This window comes from Centroberyx affinis, unplaced genomic scaffold, assembly GCF_046629955.1.
Source record: "Centroberyx affinis isolate AG114_WGS23_722 - 3 ecotype Tasmania unplaced genomic scaffold, CSIRO-AGI_Caff_v1 ptg000317l_1, whole genome shotgun sequence".
NCBI lineage: Eukaryota > Metazoa > Chordata > Actinopteri > Beryciformes > Berycidae > Centroberyx > Centroberyx affinis.
In genome coordinates this window covers 46,993-63,650 of record NW_027278993.1, presented here as the reverse complement: position 1 = coordinate 63,650, position 16,658 = coordinate 46,993, and the positions used below count along the sequence as shown (strand labels likewise).

At 42.9% G+C, this 16,658-nt stretch overlaps 1 protein-coding gene across 1 annotated transcript in view; it reads right to left on the bottom strand.

Annotated features, from left to right (window-relative positions):
- Window positions 1-16,658, bottom strand: part of LOC139640953 (mitogen-activated protein kinase kinase kinase kinase 4-like) — a 71,693-nt gene that overhangs the window by 19,102 nt on the left and 35,933 nt on the right. The window contains exons 14-19 of the mRNA XM_071515151.1: window positions 12,650-12,807; window positions 5,243-5,352; window positions 2,374-2,534; window positions 1,635-1,732; window positions 1,356-1,364; window positions 604-782 (exon numbers count right to left, since the gene is read on the bottom strand). Coding sequence (XP_071371252.1) covers window positions 604-782; window positions 1,356-1,364; window positions 1,635-1,732; window positions 2,374-2,534; window positions 5,243-5,352; window positions 12,650-12,807 — 715 coding nt within the window. The remainder of the gene's footprint in view (window positions 1-603; window positions 783-1,355; window positions 1,365-1,634; window positions 1,733-2,373; window positions 2,535-5,242; window positions 5,353-12,649; window positions 12,808-16,658) is intronic.

Below are 16,658 nucleotides of genomic sequence, written 5' to 3'. Positions count from 1 at the left end.
CTCATTTATTAAGCTGAGCTTTGTTTTGTTTTGTTTTGTTTTGTTTGTAATATTTTACTTAATTGTCTTGGTTATTGTATTATTGTCATCTCAATTATGTTTTGAATAAAAAATTTTAAAAAAAACCTCAAACTAAAAACAAAACAAAAAAACAATTAGCAATATTACTTATCATTACTGGGTTAATTTCTGCTCACTTACAGTTATTACCTAGTTTTCGAGTGTGGCATAAAAGAACAGTAGTGAATCTTTTATTGTAAGTTGTGCACCGTAATATGAAGCACTAAATGAGACAGAAACGTACTGTTATTGTTTTATTGTTGATCCGTCTGCTATTTGCACCGCACCAATGTGCCGAGCTAAATCCTTTCTACGTGCATATGTACCTGGCGAAAATAAATCTGAATCTGAAAAAACTACAACGGTGAGGTGTAAGACTGCACTGTAAGCAGAAACATGATAAAAGATGAAACAAATCTTGCTGGGCAAACGTGTTCCTGTAAATATGTAAGGTAAGTAAAGGTCAAAATCGAGACTACACTGAGCAGTCCATATTGCAGAGTCAGTAGAGCATAAGGTCAAAGGTTAAACTGGTGAACGTACACGGCTCTGGAGTCCTCGGGGCCGGAGGTCGACTCCTCCCCCGCCTCCTGGTCCACCTCCTCGTCGTCGTCTTCATCGGTGGTGCCCGACTCCTCGCTGGAGGACGAGTAGTCCGTCACCTTGTGGGGCGGGCGGACGTCCTCCACCGCGCGCAGCTCCTTGGCCAGCGCCGTCAGGTCCTACAGGTCAGGAGGTCACAGGTCAAACTAGGGGTCAAAGGTCATTTTGTCCCGGGACTTGAGTTTTATCCGTTTTCCAGCTGGGCATTTTGTTACCGAGCCACTTGAGCTGTTAGATTGTGTGTACGCATGTTCTTTCAGTTAATCTCTGTTTTAAGAGCAGAAGAGAAACAGGAAACAGGAAGCCGCTAGAGAGGAAATGAGGTCAAACAGGTACGCCAGCCAATGAGAAGCCAGCCTGTGAGTAGCAAAGCCAAAAGATGAAGTTAGGACAGAGATGAAAGTCAAAACGCCGCTGCTGCTGTACAGCTAATGAGTCTCAAGATAGGAAAGGTTAGTGGATTAACTCAAATAATGACAAGAGCATTGGAGAGAAAGCAGCTCTAAATATGAGTGAGAAATTATAACAATATAAAAGAAAAAGGTAAATTCTTTACTGAGGTTAGAGAAGGCATGAGTTAAGATGGCCGCCGAGGCCAAGAGACCAGAGGAGAGAGAGCGAGCCGTTAGTACAGAAACCTTCAGCCAGCGAGCTCAACCCAGAGACAAAAACATCACTTCACAAAGTCTTACCACTTCACCCTATTGGACGGCGAGTCGGTCACATGACACAATCCAAAGGAGCCCGTTTATTATTATTATTGTTCACACACAAACACGGCAAAAATCTTCATCAGGACACAAAGAATCATCACTCGCACTCAAAAGTTAGCATTCCAATTTTCAAACAAACCCAAAAGCAGCACACCATGTGATCATCAGCACACACACACACACACACAGCAGTCCAGTGACCTAGCTCTACCCCAGCTAGCGCGCTACTAGCTAGTCAGCATCGAGTCAAGCTCTCACCGCCGGTCTGCTCGGCCTGACCAAGTCCCGCCTCTCCTCGGGTTTTTTCCCAGCATTCTCTGGCCGTTGGAGGGGCGAGCCCTCAGATTTGGACGAGGCTGAAGGAGGGGGGGGGGGGGGACAGCGGGGTGGAGGGTCAGTATATTGTAAAGAGTAATGAAGATACTACGAAGAACAGAAAATCAAATTGTGCATATGCTTGTGTGTTTCTCTGTACATTTGTTCTACGTGTGTGTGTGTGTGTGTGTGTGTGTGTGTGTGTGTGTGTGTTTTACGCGTGCTAAAGTGTGTGGTACATTGTTCATTTCTGTCCATATGTATGTGCATGTGTTTACCTGTGTATTCGTGTATCTGTGTATGTTGTCAGGTGTGTGTATGCATATGAGTGCATGGACCAATTGTGTGTGTGTGTGTGTGTGTGTGTGTGTAGGTGGTGTGTGTGCCCACGTGTGTAAATGTGTGTCTACGTACATTGTGCTGATGTATGTGTGTGAGTGCTGATTTGTGTGTGTGTGTGTATGTATGCATGTGTGTGTGCATGCTTGTTTATTTAAGTCCATACATTGATTTGAGTGTGTGTGTGTGTGTGTGTGTGTGTGTGTGTGTGTGTTTGTGTGATTGGGGGTGCCCGCAAGCATATGATGTGTGCGCCAATATACTGTATATCAGTCAGTGTCTATTCACTGGCTCACTGTGTGTGTGTGTGTGTGTGTGTGTGTGTGTGTGTGCGTGGACTCACAGCGGGCCCTGAACCTCTCCCCAGAGCCACAGTGAGAGCCGGGCTGGGAGCTGGAGTTGCTGGAGCTGCTGGAGGAGCTGGAGCCTCCGCTGCCGCTGTGGCTGCCGGAGGGTCTGGGAACCAGCTTCTCCACCCGCTCCCACAGCAGCCGGGGCTCCGCGCTGCGGGGGGAGCAGAGGGGGAGCAGAGGGAGGAGGCGCTCAGTAACAGAAATATAAAAATGTACTTACCACTAGGAACACACCAGGGTTTGACTGATATGTGATTTTGAAGGCCAATACTGACACTGATATTTTCAAACTTAAAGGAATAGTTCATCCAAAAATGAAAATCCTGTCATCATCTCCTCACCCTCATGCCAAATGAAACACAGGTGAAATTTGTTAGTCCATATAACACACAGGGAGGCTGCAGCACAACTTGGCAGCAGCCTTCTCCAAAACAACTGAAGTCAATGGGGACCTGTTCTTTAGAGTTCCAAAACAAAAACAGCCAAACAATCACACTGTGAATAGAAAGACCTATACACCATTATTTGTTGCAAATCAATCAGCTGTAGTTAAGATTTGCACTAAATGATGGTGTAAATATACTGTAGGTCTTTTTGGAACTCTGAAGAACTGGTCCCCACTGACTTCAGTTGTTTTGGAGAAGGCTGCTATGGAGTTGTGCTGCAGCCTCCCTGTGTGTTATATGGACAAACTTCACCTGTGTTTCAACTGGCATGAGGGGGAGGAGATGATGACAGAATTTTCATTTTTGGGTGAACTATTCCTTTAAAGTCCCCATGAAACAGCATCTTTACTTCCTTGATTTGATGCATTTCCTGTTGAGACAGGATGTTGGGGCGGGACATAATGCAGAAAGGGATCATTCAAAAGTCTAAACCAATCACGGAGAGGGGGGCAGTTTTATTTCTTGGGAGGGGTGGGACGGTTCAAAAATCTGTGATATTTTATTGGTTGGAATTTGTATTTTCTCCTGTTGCAGCATGAGGTCACCAGTAAAGATCCACTGTTTTCCAAGAAGAAAAATAAATGGGAGTTAATTTCATGGGGACTTTAAGTCAATGATAGTCAATACTTTCCACAAACATTCATCTATATATTTGACCAGTTTCATGCAAATTTTATTGTCAGGGTGGAAAAGCCTCTGAAACAGCATTCAGACCATCATGGGACACTAAAACTCTCCACTGAAACTCAGACTGATGATTATTGAGAGAGAGAGAGAGAGAGAGAGAGAGAGAGAGAGAGAGAGAGAGAGAGATGTTGTGTGTTAAAATGTAGTCAACAAAAAATATATCTAATGACACCCAAAATGGCCACCTCAGGCAATTTAACATCAAGATAAGATTTGTCAATTGCTCTCAGTCAGTAGCTGAATATTTTCATTCCTTTGCTTCTTTTCAAATCATGCACCTTGGAGGAGCTGCAAGGATGCCACAGATTCTTTACCCTTTGCAGTGCTAATGCAAGACAGATGCAGGATAAACGCATCCAGGGGGAATTCTACAGTATTGGATATGCTGTATGTGTTGACAAATAAATAGATAAAGGAGGGTACACACACATGCATGCATAAATTTACTCTAAACTGCAGTAGGAAGGAGAGTCATGTGAGGGTCATGGAGTTTAGTATAAAAACACATCGAGGAATAATCTGTTTAACATAAAAAAAATGTCTCTGAAATGACCATTAAATTATATCTTAAGATCCACAGCCCAAGAGTCCTAAAGCATATTTACTGTACTTTACTGTATTGTATTTACTGCACTGTATATGATAGTATGTAAAGCCTTTGATAAATATAGAGAGATATAAAATATACAGTAGTAGAGTACACATATATAAGAAAAGGGGTGGGATAAAGAAAATATGTTAAAAAAAAAAAGTTAAAAAAAAAGAAAAGAAAAAGATGTACAGTATATACATACAGTAAATAAGTAAACATGAATAAAAAATATTGGAATTGTAGAGATAGAAAATATCGTAGTAGTATAGTAGTGTTACAGTAGGGGAGAGATTGGATACATGGAAAATCTCATGAGAAAGCTTGTGGTTTGGAAATAGACAGAAACACGTGTACATGCACACGCACGCACACACACACACACACACACACACACACACACACACACACACACGCACACACACACACAGAGATAGATAGATACAAAGAAGTATCACAAGGTTAGACAGCTAGCACTATTACATAAACCCTCCCACACAATACCCACTGGATGAAGAAAAACAGACAGTGGGTATCAGTGGGTATACTGAATGTACAGACATACAATCCTCTACAGCCTTCTGTCTGTCTGTGTGTGTGTGTGTGTGTGTGTGTGTGTGTGTGTGTGTGTGTGTGTGTGTCTTTGTGTGTGTTAGGTCTATCTCCAAGCTTCCTTTTGTATCTAAGGTTGTTGAGAAAGTCATTCTTTTTCAAGTCTTCTTTGGAATTTTAATAACACATTTGTAAAACTGGTTTTAGACTAGATCATGTAGCACTGAGACTGCTCTCCTGAAGGCTGCAAATGACCTTCTTTTGACAGTTGATGTGGGTGACTGTGCAATTTCAGTTCTTTTATATCTTTTATATATAACTGCTACAGCTCTTATCTCTAATAGAACATTATCTGTCTCAATAAATAGAGTAATACATCCTCCTCTAGAATATAACCTGGAGTCCCACAGGGCTCTATTCTAGGCCCCACCCTATTCTCCCGATACATGCCCCCCCTCAGTGATATTAACCACTAACATGGTGTTTCCTTATGTTATTATATGACAGACGGACAGACAGACAGAGAAAGAAAGAAAGAAAGAAAGAAAGAAACAAAACCAGGAGGATAATCTAACGACGGTTTACCTGGCGGCGTTGCGGTGCACGGCCTGGTTGCTGGGCGTGGCGTTGCCGTGGTGATGAGGGGAGTCTCGGCGTGACAGCACTGGGGACCTTGACGTGGTCCTGACAGGAACCTTTCATCATAAAGACAGTGACCGGCTCACACACACACACACACTCTGAGTGCATGTATGTGCTTGAGACTCGCAGCGAATACACAAAAGCTTAAAACTGAACAACCACAGCTGGCACCATCATGGAGTCCTTCAGAGACCTTTTTAATTTAGCCAACTATCCAGCAGGCTAATTTAGCGAAGCAACCAATTTTAAATGTTAACATGCAGCTACTACTAATGCCAGCCTCCACTAGATATGTTAACTAATCAGAAATCAATACGGTGATGGTTAGCTAACAAGATAAAATGAATAGTCTGACAAGGTGGATTTGTTTCCAAATGTAGGTTATGGACACAACTGTCCTGTCTTCAGTCCTAGTCTCTACTCCAAAACACTCAGCAACCAGATACTATGGCTAGCTAGCTAACAAACTGACATTATCCAAACAAAAAATCAATCAGATGGATCAGTGAAATGATCAAATCCCTGCCAAAAATAGAACAGAAATGAGTCTATTCCATTTTTTTGAGACTGCCAAGTTGTATGTATAGAAACACAATCAGCTGTTCACTGCCACCGTCGCTCAAGAGCCGAGGACCTCCAATATGGCCGCCAGAGGGTGAGTTACATCACCTACAAGCCCTCTATAACGTCTGTTGTTGAGAGTGAATTTGCAGACCAAAAAGATGCAATCTTCCCCCAAAATATTTCCTTTTTCAATTCCACTCAGCACCACAGAAACAAGCAAAAGCATCACACCAGTCATGAGTTCGTTTTTCTCCTAGGTGGTAGTTCAGGCACCTGTCTCATGACCACAGTGAATGAGAGGTGCAATATATTACGTGTTGAAGAGCCGAGGTGTTTGTGTCAGAGGAGAAATGTATTAAGCCAATGAAGAACAATGGGTAGCATCCAAAGCGTAGCATAACACAGCAGTGCAGAACAGAACACAGCCCAGTCAATGCAGCCAATATCATTTAGGTATGAATAACACAGAAAGCCATGATTACAGTATGGGATAATAAGGAATTACTTAGGGTCAGTACTAATGTTAATGAAAGGGGCAACCATTCCTAACATGGTGTGATAAAACGCTCCAGTATTTCCAGACTGAAATGAAGTGCGCTCCTGTCTTCAGAGGATCTGCCATTGTTGTTGTGGAGAGGGATCTGCACTGAGAGAAATGTACTAACTTTGTAGTGAAACTGCATGTACTATACAGTTAAGGTCCGACAGGGTTGTGGGTACGACTTGGCAGCAATTCTATTCACAACGGAGGGTTTATTTTTGTGGAGTTCAACTTATTTTCGCTCTATAGATTGAACTATCATTTTACCGAGTGGATTCTGTCTACCCACGTTTGTCAGAGTTCCAAGTCTCAAATAGCTTTCCCGTCTTTCCTACTCATTTCCTACATTTTACCACAGCTTCCGACGCCCTATACATTTAGAGGAGAAGAAATGTCTCCAGAATGCTGAAATGCAAAACCCCGCTGCTGCTTTGCTTATTTTCCTCTTCTTCATCTGCAGCTATTTTTACATCCTTCTGTGGATGTAAAAGGCTGAATCAGATTTGTGAGACAAAGGAGAACGAGAAGGAGAGAGAGAGAGACTGTAACATCGTCTCCTACGGTTCAGCCATCACTCGGCTGGGTTATGAAGAGGTCACAGACTGATTATTGTGGTTCATAATAACCGCAAGCTACCTTTCTCAATGTGTACAGTCACCACTGATTCATAATGCACAGCAGAGTGAAGCTCAGTTCCCTCTGTGCCCAGATATTCTGTACAGAACAATATCTGATTCCCTGAGGAAACCTACAAGAGACACTGAATCTTGATTATGTGGAAAAATTAGATTTAGAGCTGCCAACCAATAGCATATTTCAAAAACCCTATTTGATTTTTCATGTGGATTTAATTAAAGCAGTATATCATTCCCCAAGTCTTTTACTGCACCACCACTTTAGCTATAATCATAATCTGAAAAAAAAATCAAATAAAAAATGAATTATTTGATAGGGTGGGAAGCTATTAAAGTAATAAAGTCAACAGTCTGGTCTCTGGGGTTATCAGGAAGGTCTTTCTATTTGGTCAATTAACAGGAAATTGAGTCTAGTATCTAACTACTTATACCAGTCTATACCGGGGGTCTTTCCTGCTGTCCTTACCCGGGGTGGGACTTCCTCTGTGGGGGTCAGCTCGTGAGCCGAGGGCCTAGGCTGGGGGTGGGGCTGCGGGTCAGTGCGTGCAGGCGTTGATGAGGAGGAGGATGGTGATGAAGATGGAGGGTGATGGTGATGGTGTTGATGTTGGTGGTGTTGGTGTTGGTGTTGGTGGGGTTCCTGGCTGTTGCGGAGGTGAAGGTTTGCAAAGCTAGGAGCCAGCGGCTCACTGAAGGACTGGGACCGAGACACGACGGGCGGGGGGGTAGCGGAGGAGGAGGAGGAGGAGGCAGCGGCGGTCGAGGCCACGCTGCCGCTGCTCTTTAAAGCAGCCAGGTGGGAGCGGACCTTCCAGACGACAAAAACAGAACACATGCGGGGGGGAGGTGTCAGTCTGCATGCACTCTGACAGGGGCTTTGAGGAACTTTTAGGGGTTCTTCAGACTGAAACCATAAGGGAGCCCCTCCTTGAGGAACCCCTTCATAAAGGTTCCACGAACACCTCCATGAAGCTCTAACATATCGCTGTTGTCCTGCGAAAACCTCCAGCCTAACTCCAGCCTTGGTCATTTTCATCTTGAGAAAGGAAGAAAGGAGCGCTTCTTGGATCTGAAGTAATAGGAGGACAGCAAAAACAGGAGCTCTGCAGTTGGCGGGTACAACAATACCTAAAAATATATATACTAGGGATATCCCTTGCCAGTCACATCAGATACGCACGAGGTAAAGGCATGAATTCCCCAAAGAAAAACCACGGCACTCAGTCTGCAGGTATAAAAAAGGTAAAAAGCCTTTACGATAGTGGCTACATAATTAAATCAGCGACCAACGCTGATCGACCAAGAACTGGTCTTCGTCCCCAACGTGTGGGGTTTTTCTTTGGGGAATTCATGGCTTTACTTCCTCATACATATCCGACGTGGCTGGAAAGAAATATTCCTAGTATATATATTTTTTAGGTATCTGTAATTTTTAGGTTTTGATTTCAGTTGAAGGACTACATGCTCCTCTATGGGTTGAGAGAATGCTACCACCCTCGATCTCATGAAGCTCTTTCAACACCCCATTGGATAATCTCAAAAAAGTCCTGGTGGTCAAGCTGAAAACAAGGCTGGCTTTCTTGGTTCCTCAAAAGTTGACAGTTTGGGGGATACCAGGTTTTCACTGGACAGCGACGATATGCAGGTCCTTCAAGGTAACCTTTGTATTTTTTTCTAGCGAGGAACCCTGAGGTGCTTATTGGCTCCCCATCAGTGGTTCTCAACTATGTTCCATTGACGCCCAAGAGTCTGCTGGTTTCCACTCCAACCAAACACTACAGCAGATGATGTCACTGATTTGCAAGATTCAGCCGGAGAGGAGGAACTGATCAGAGAAATCAGCTGGAGTTGTCTTTTGTTTGGAATGAAAACCTGCAGACTCTTGGGCGTCAATGGAACATAGGTGAGAACTACTGGTTTAAATCTTAGAAGAACCCCCAAAGGCCCCCCTAGTCTTTCGAGTGCGATGGGGGGGGGGGGGAAGGAACACTCTCACAAAAAAAGGTACACACACTTGTACCTGTTGTCACTGAGGCTGTACCTTTTAGAGGAGCAGAAAGGCAGAAAGGGGAGGAAGATCAGCAGCGAGGGAAAAGAGGACAAAACCTGACAACGTTCACTATTTATTCTGATCAGTATTTTAGATTTTAGTGACTAATTCATAGAAGTAAAGGTGCAGCCCGAGCAACAAAAGGTATCATGCTGTACTTTGTTTTCTGAGAGTGAAACAGGGGGAAGCAAACAACTTACACAAGACTGTAACAACAACAGAAGGCACAGGCAGCGAATAGAGGAAGGAGGCTGAGTGGAGCCTGAGACAAAAATAGTTGAAGCTGACAATTGTGACTCAGTCCTTTGATTTGACGCTAGAGTACGGCCATTTTGAATCACTGCTAGCAATCATCTGGTTTGATTCTTTTAAGGATGAAAGGGCCTATTGGATGAAACCAACAGCAACCTGTTGGGTCTTACTTCAATATGTTCGATACGTTCTCCGAGGACATGAGCATTCAGCAACTCTTAAATCTTCCTAAATGTCTCATGATACTGCATGGTAAATCATTTAAAAAAGCTCGTTTTTCAGGTAAAATATAAAATTTGGATAAAACTTTTTAAAGAGAACCATCTCAGTGTTTTTAAGTTTTGTCTCCCATCCAGTTTTCGTGACATGAACGATATGTGACGCTGGACTCGGGCGCTGTCATTAACTGTTAGAGTGAGATCACATGACAGCTTCACCCATTTCGGGCCTCAGGAGGACTCAGTCTCACCACCAATACTGAGCATGAACATGAATTGCATTAACAAAGCACGAACACAGGCTGGCATGCAAACATAATGTGAATACAGTAACATACATGTACACATGACCCCAGACACTTAACAAAGCATGCGCGCATTCATGGATTTTTAGGAACGGTGGCAGCAAACATCTTTTTTTAACCGTTGTTTATCGAGGGAGGATTGACTGAGCACGCACGGCCTTTTTAAGCATCTTCACATTCATTCACACATTCACAGCCTGCTGCACTTTTCACACACAGTTCAACACATTCACACATGGAGCCGCCCAGTGGAAGCACAGTCTCCTGCTGCTGGCCGCTGTGCAGCTCGACTTCGCTTTCCTCCGACGATCGCGGGTTTGAACCAGCGACTTTCCATCACATACCCACATCCAGCTCACCACTCTAACCTTGATGACTCCCTGAACGTGTCACCAATTCATATTCAATCCACCATCACAACTAGGGCTGCACAATATAATCAATGATGCAAAACAATCAATTATTTTGCTGAATATTGCAATTGTGATATAAATTGCAATACAGTATACAGACAGATTTTTCAATGTAGTTTTCAGCAAAGAGGAAACATTTTCTATAAAAACAAACTGAGGTGTTGTTGCTTAATATTTGCTGTGTTTGAATACAACTAATTTTTTTTTTTTTTTTTTTTACAATGTGCAATTTAATTTATAGGCCTATAAGTTGTGCTCAGCAACCACTCTTTGGAAACTGTACTTCATATTGTGATTTTCTATTTGTTTATATTAACTGTGCAGCCCTAATCAGCAGACCTTGAAGTGAAGCCATCCATCTCTGATTCAGTACACAGTAAAGTATTTGCAGTCGAGTGAGCACATGTCAACACACGGCGTCACATTTGAGCCTAATGACTCGCAGCTAATGAGACATTACTAATCCACTTTTAACATAATGGCAGAAGCTTCATAATACATCAGTGAATTACGCCATCACAAACTCCCTCAACCCGCTTTTACCAAGTTCGAGCATCTTTTCTATATAATTTATCCTGTGTGACATATTCAAAACAGACTGACTTCAATGAACTGTGATTATTCATGCTTAGCGGGTGAGTAACACCGCCTGAGTCGCCCCGCTGAAGTCTGTGTGCGTATGAATTATGAATGCTTTAATCACCAGCTCACAATGAACGGCTACCTGGAGGACGGACCGCAAAACGCTCAAAATACCAACTGACAAACTTCTCTCATGTTCACACAAACACACACACACACGTATGCACACACACAAAAAAACTGTCTGATTTTGTAATAATTAGACATTTGCTGAAAGTGCTCTTGGTCGCCTTCATGAGTGGGAGGAGAAACCTGTCAATCAAACTGTTAATCACAGGAGAAAGATATCTAATCAGGGTTGGGATCAATTCCTTTTCATTGCAATCAATTCAATCAAAGGGAAGATTTCTTTCAGATGAAAAAATAATACTACAATTCTCTTCTCTTCTGTGAAAATTTGCATTCTTTCATTAGCTTGTAGATTAAATGCAGTTTCACGATTTCCAATTTCAAATGAGTGAATTCAAAGAGAATTGATGACAACCCTGTCTGAAGAAGTTCAACAGCAGCAGAAAGGTGGATCCATTTTCCAGATGAAACAACCTAAAGGAGTTCGGCTGGAAACACATGTGAGGGAGAAAGAAAGTGAAGAGAAGCAGACTGAAGCCATCGACTTCAGATCAAGAGGATAAACACTAATGAGACTCCCAGACAAGAGCGCGAGAACAAAGAGTTCAGTCTTTTGAAAATCACCTGCAACAAACAGAAATCCTTAATGAGACAATTTATGTCAGGAGAATAAACAGGAAAGGCACAAATAGACGGGCAACTTCTAGAGGCAACGGAGGTGGGAAATATTGCCACAGATATGACAACTTGGACGAAAATGAATGTGGATAATTCAGTGAGTTATAACCAGTGCCCGAAATTTACTTTTTGGCTCACCTGCCAAGGGATGGTAAACTAAAAAATGTACCTGGGGAGAATATTTTTTCCAGGACAAAATAATTAATATACATTTTCATAGAAATATGTCACCCTACCTGTTAATGCTATTTATGGTGTAGAATCAGATACTGTGTGAAACATTCAGTAAAAAGACAAAAAGAATTGCTCACTAGGCTTATACAATGGATCTTTTTTTAAATTTTGTTCTTTTTAGTTGTCTAACACCTGCTGTGTGTCGCCATATGGGAATAATGTGAAGTTTCTACTAATGTTAGGCTAGTTAACCATCCGGACAGCAGAGAAACAGAAGTTTAGATGTTACTGCTTTGTGTAGAGCAGAGAAACAGGCAGCCAATCAAACGATCAAGTCTGTTTGATATGGAGCCATTGTTTTGGTTTGATCTGATACTCAGAGAGAGAGTACGGTGGCCAGCAGGGACAAAGTTTGAGAACAGGCAAAGACCAAAGACTGTATTTACCCGAGGCTTTCACATGTTGTCGTTTGAAAAAGGTAGCAGCATTTGGTGCTTGGATGTTTATTTCGGACACTGGTTAACAAATAATACATCATTTTTAACACTATGCCATGAATCTGTTCATTTTCAGCATGGGCAGCCCCGGTAGGAATTGAACCCCCAACCCCGGCAGTGTGCCTTGCTCTACCCATTACGCTACAAGACCGCAAAATGTATCGTGAAAAAAAGAAAACAACTATTGGCAAAAACCGCCCACCAGACCTTGACTCAAAATGTTGCCCGTATACGACGGCCTTGAAAGGAGGAAGAACGGGTTGGGGTTGGGGTTTGGGTGGGGTGGGGGTGTTTTGGGATCGCCGTGGTTACCTGTGGCTCCACGGGCCGGTGCATGGCGGGCGCGTCGGAGGACGAGTTCCCGTTGGGGTAGGACGACTCGGAGCGGGGCGGCACCGGCGGCTGCTGGGGTTTGGTCTGCGCCGCCTGGGGAGAACCCTGGATGTTCTTACGGTACCGCTCGTCGGCCTGGGGAACACACACACACACACACACACACACACACACACACAGGGCAAGGACACACACACACAGGGCAAGGACACACACACACATAGGGCAAGGACACACACACACATAGGGCAAGGAGACGCATACACAGACACAGAAATAGACATAGGACATACACACACACACACAGACACACACAAACACATGGCAAGGACATGGACACACATGCAGTAACACACACACATATATGCACATGTACACAAACGCACACACACGGCAAGAAGACACATAGCCAAACACACACACAAACACACAGACACACAGTAAGGAGACACATACACAGACACACAGACATATAAACACACAGTAAGGATACACAGACACAGAGGTAAACACGTAGGGCAAGGAAACACATTCAAAGCACACACACACACACACACACACACACACACACACAGCAAGGAGGCAGACACCCAGACAGACACATACAAACAGAAAGAGAAGCAAGCACACAAGGACACAGACACAAACACACACACACACACACAGGCAGCAGCATTAGTAGTGGTTTGAGGACACAGCGGAGTGTGTGTAAGGACACACACAGACGTCACAGAGGAGCGGTGAGTGGACAGAAGCCATCAGGCGCTACGGTTTGTTAGTCCCCCCCCCCCCCCGCGGAGCAGAGACGCTGTGTTCCAGCAGATCAGAAAGTCATCAGTGGTGCAGACACACAGCGGGAACAACACAGCGCTCTGTGAAGGGCGGCAATGCTGCTGTTGTTGTTGTTGCTACAGCATTATTCCCACAAAAACCTGCTGGGATGACATCACTAGGCACTACAACCAGCAAAGAGTGTCATGCATTTTTTCACGTGACGGCAAAAAAGACAAGAGAGGTTATGACACACATCGAGGTCCAGGACACTGATTTATGTATTGAGGGGATTTTTGTTTGAAAAGGGGCGCCAGTTATATTAAATTCAAGTATTTTCAAGGCCGTTCATTCATTTTCAAAAGCTTTCAAGGTCTTGTTTTTCCGCAAATTCACAAACTTGCAAGAATTTTCAAGGACTGCGGGAACCCTTTTAACATATTAATTATGCCATGTGCACTTTAGTTACCGTATTTCCTCTAATACTGGCCCAGGCCTTTATTTACCTCAACTGCAGAGGGTACCAGGCCTTTATTGGAAGCAGGCTTATATTAGAGACAGGCCTTTATTTCTAATTCCCTCTGTTTGATAAGTATATTTGCTCATATTTTAGTACGAAGCCTCCTTGTTTTCTGATCTGCTTCTGTTTGGGTTCGTTAGGTAGCCGTTTTTTTGTTACTGCAATGCATTACCGATAATTACGGTAATCGACGACGGCATGCTCCACAGACTTCCGCCAGGCACCAGGCAGTTTACCGGTATCCACCGTTGTTTTTAGCTGCGACCAGCAGCTCTATAGCTCGCTCTGCCGGTTGGTTGGTTGGTTGGTCCACAAAAATGTCTCCACCCTTTGGCGGCCTATAGCCCCACAGTGTGTGTACGTGGTCGCAGCTATTGCAAATTCACGCTTGTTTCCTTTGTTTTTTTCCCTGGCCTGTATTTGGGGCTGACCTTTATTTGTTTGTGTCGAACACGCCCCCAGCCATTATCGGAGACCCGGCTTTTAATTAACTACCGGCCACTATTAGAGGAAATACGGTATCCTAAGCGGATTACAGTACCATGAATCCATTCATTTTTAGCATGGTTGGGAATTGAACCCCCAATCTCCTACCCACTGAGCTACAGAGGGAATAGACATTTTGGCTGGAAATTAGTTTTATTTATCATTGGAAAGCTATCTGAGGGTCAAAAGAACACATTTGTCATCAAACAATATTCAAATAAAGGGGAAATTCTGAAATATTTTTGATTAAATTTATTAAATTTGGTGCAAAAAGGGCATAACTACACTTCATAGCTTTTTAAAGCTTTTTATTGAATACCAGTTTTTGGAATCTTAATTGCTGTGAAAGTATAAATTGTTCCTATGCTATGTTCTCAATAAAAAAAAGATCCAATCATGTAAAGTTTTGTTTTTTGCTGTGCTATAAAATGAGGAAAATTTCACTTGCGTTTCACTCTCAGCCCACGATGTAATTTGGGAACATTTCAGTCTTGATTATGGTCTTGTTAGGCTATATGAATAATACATATAATTTGGGAAAATAGCTGAATAACGGTCTTGTAAAACTACATGAATATTAAACATAATATGGGAACATAGTAGCTCAATTAAGATCTTGTTGCACTAAAGATTTAACAAGCAATTTGGGAACACAGTAGCTGAATTATGGCCCTGTAGCACTGTATGAATATGTAAAATATTCTGAAAACACAGAAGCTTTGCTGGAGCTCCTGACATCTCAAGCTACGGATATCCAAATTAAAGATGCATTCAAGGACATCCTTTTTTTTCACAGTGGATTAAATATTAACACTGTCTCCGGAATTTAAAAGAATATATTGAATCAGAAGAGGCAGTGTGGTGAAATGTCTCACGGAACAGAAAAATACCCTTTTTCATCGTTTCTGAGCCACTGATGCACTCTGGCACCGTCCCTAAGAGGAACTGTATAATGAAATCAACTTTTGCTCTATTTTCAGCAGTGGCAAATTACAGGGAATGGTTTGGTGAGACAAACTGGAGTACAGTACATTATTATACAGTACCAGTTCACGATAGATGCAGGATTAATGCATGAGGGGGAACAGCTACAGGTCAGGCCTCAGAAAAAAAAAGCATGTCTGAAATAGATTCCCATCTTCTCCAGGGCTTCCACATACTGTCGCATCCATGTCTTCTCTACTCCATATCACACCAGGTCAAACAGCATTTGCAGATAATTCTTGGCATATTCTTTAGTTTAAGTACCAGATGGGTGGGGTTTAATGCAGCAGAGCACTTCAGATAGTGTCAGGTAAGTTGTCATTCACAGAAAAGTATAGACACTTTACAGTTGCATCACAAATCTCCTAGCTGGCACCATCATGGAGGACCAGTGGAAAATTGGCTGTGCATAAGTAAAGGCTAAAATATATGACAAAAAAAAGATGGTGTCGTGTGGCTGTAGATCCATTGTTAAAGTGAATAGTGTGATATGGTGGATTTGTTTCCAAATGTAGGAAATGTATGTAGCTAGCTAACAAGCTGACATTATCTAAACGCAAAATCAATCAGATGGCTCAGTGATGAAATTATCAGTTCAGTCAAAAACAGCACAGAAATTAGCCATCAACCTGTTGAATTCTGTTGACATGTCCAAACAACCAGCTGTTCACAGCCACGGTTTGCCTAGAGCTGAGGACCTCCAATATGGCCGCCAGAGGATGCATTTCATCACCTACACTTTCAACTAAATTCCTTTGATCGTCTGAACTTTCTGGCATTTGTTGCACTGTCCTATGTAGCAAAGCCCACCCACCTGGTACTCCAACCATCTTAAAACAAACACCAAGAATCATATGCAAATACTGTTTGGTCTATCAGGTGCTACAAGGTTTGGTTTATATTGTCCTGCCTTTCCTCTCCCACTGGGTGCGAAATGGGAACAGCAGTGTATCAGAAAGAGACACCCTGCTGTCTCATTAGTCCTCACACTGAGGACTAATGAGATGGCTCTGTATCTTAGTAAGTCATTAGCATGGTGGCAAAGACAACAGCGAGGCTAATTAGAATAGCAGAAGTGCCCTCACTAAAGGGGAGTAGTTCACAGTAAACTGTTTCTTCAAAGTGGTTCAGGCAGGAGAAAAACGCTCTCTGTAGGAGTTTGGGAAAAAGTCAAATTATGTCAAGGCGTTTTCTAGAAACGCCACTTATAGGCCAGTGTAAAGACCA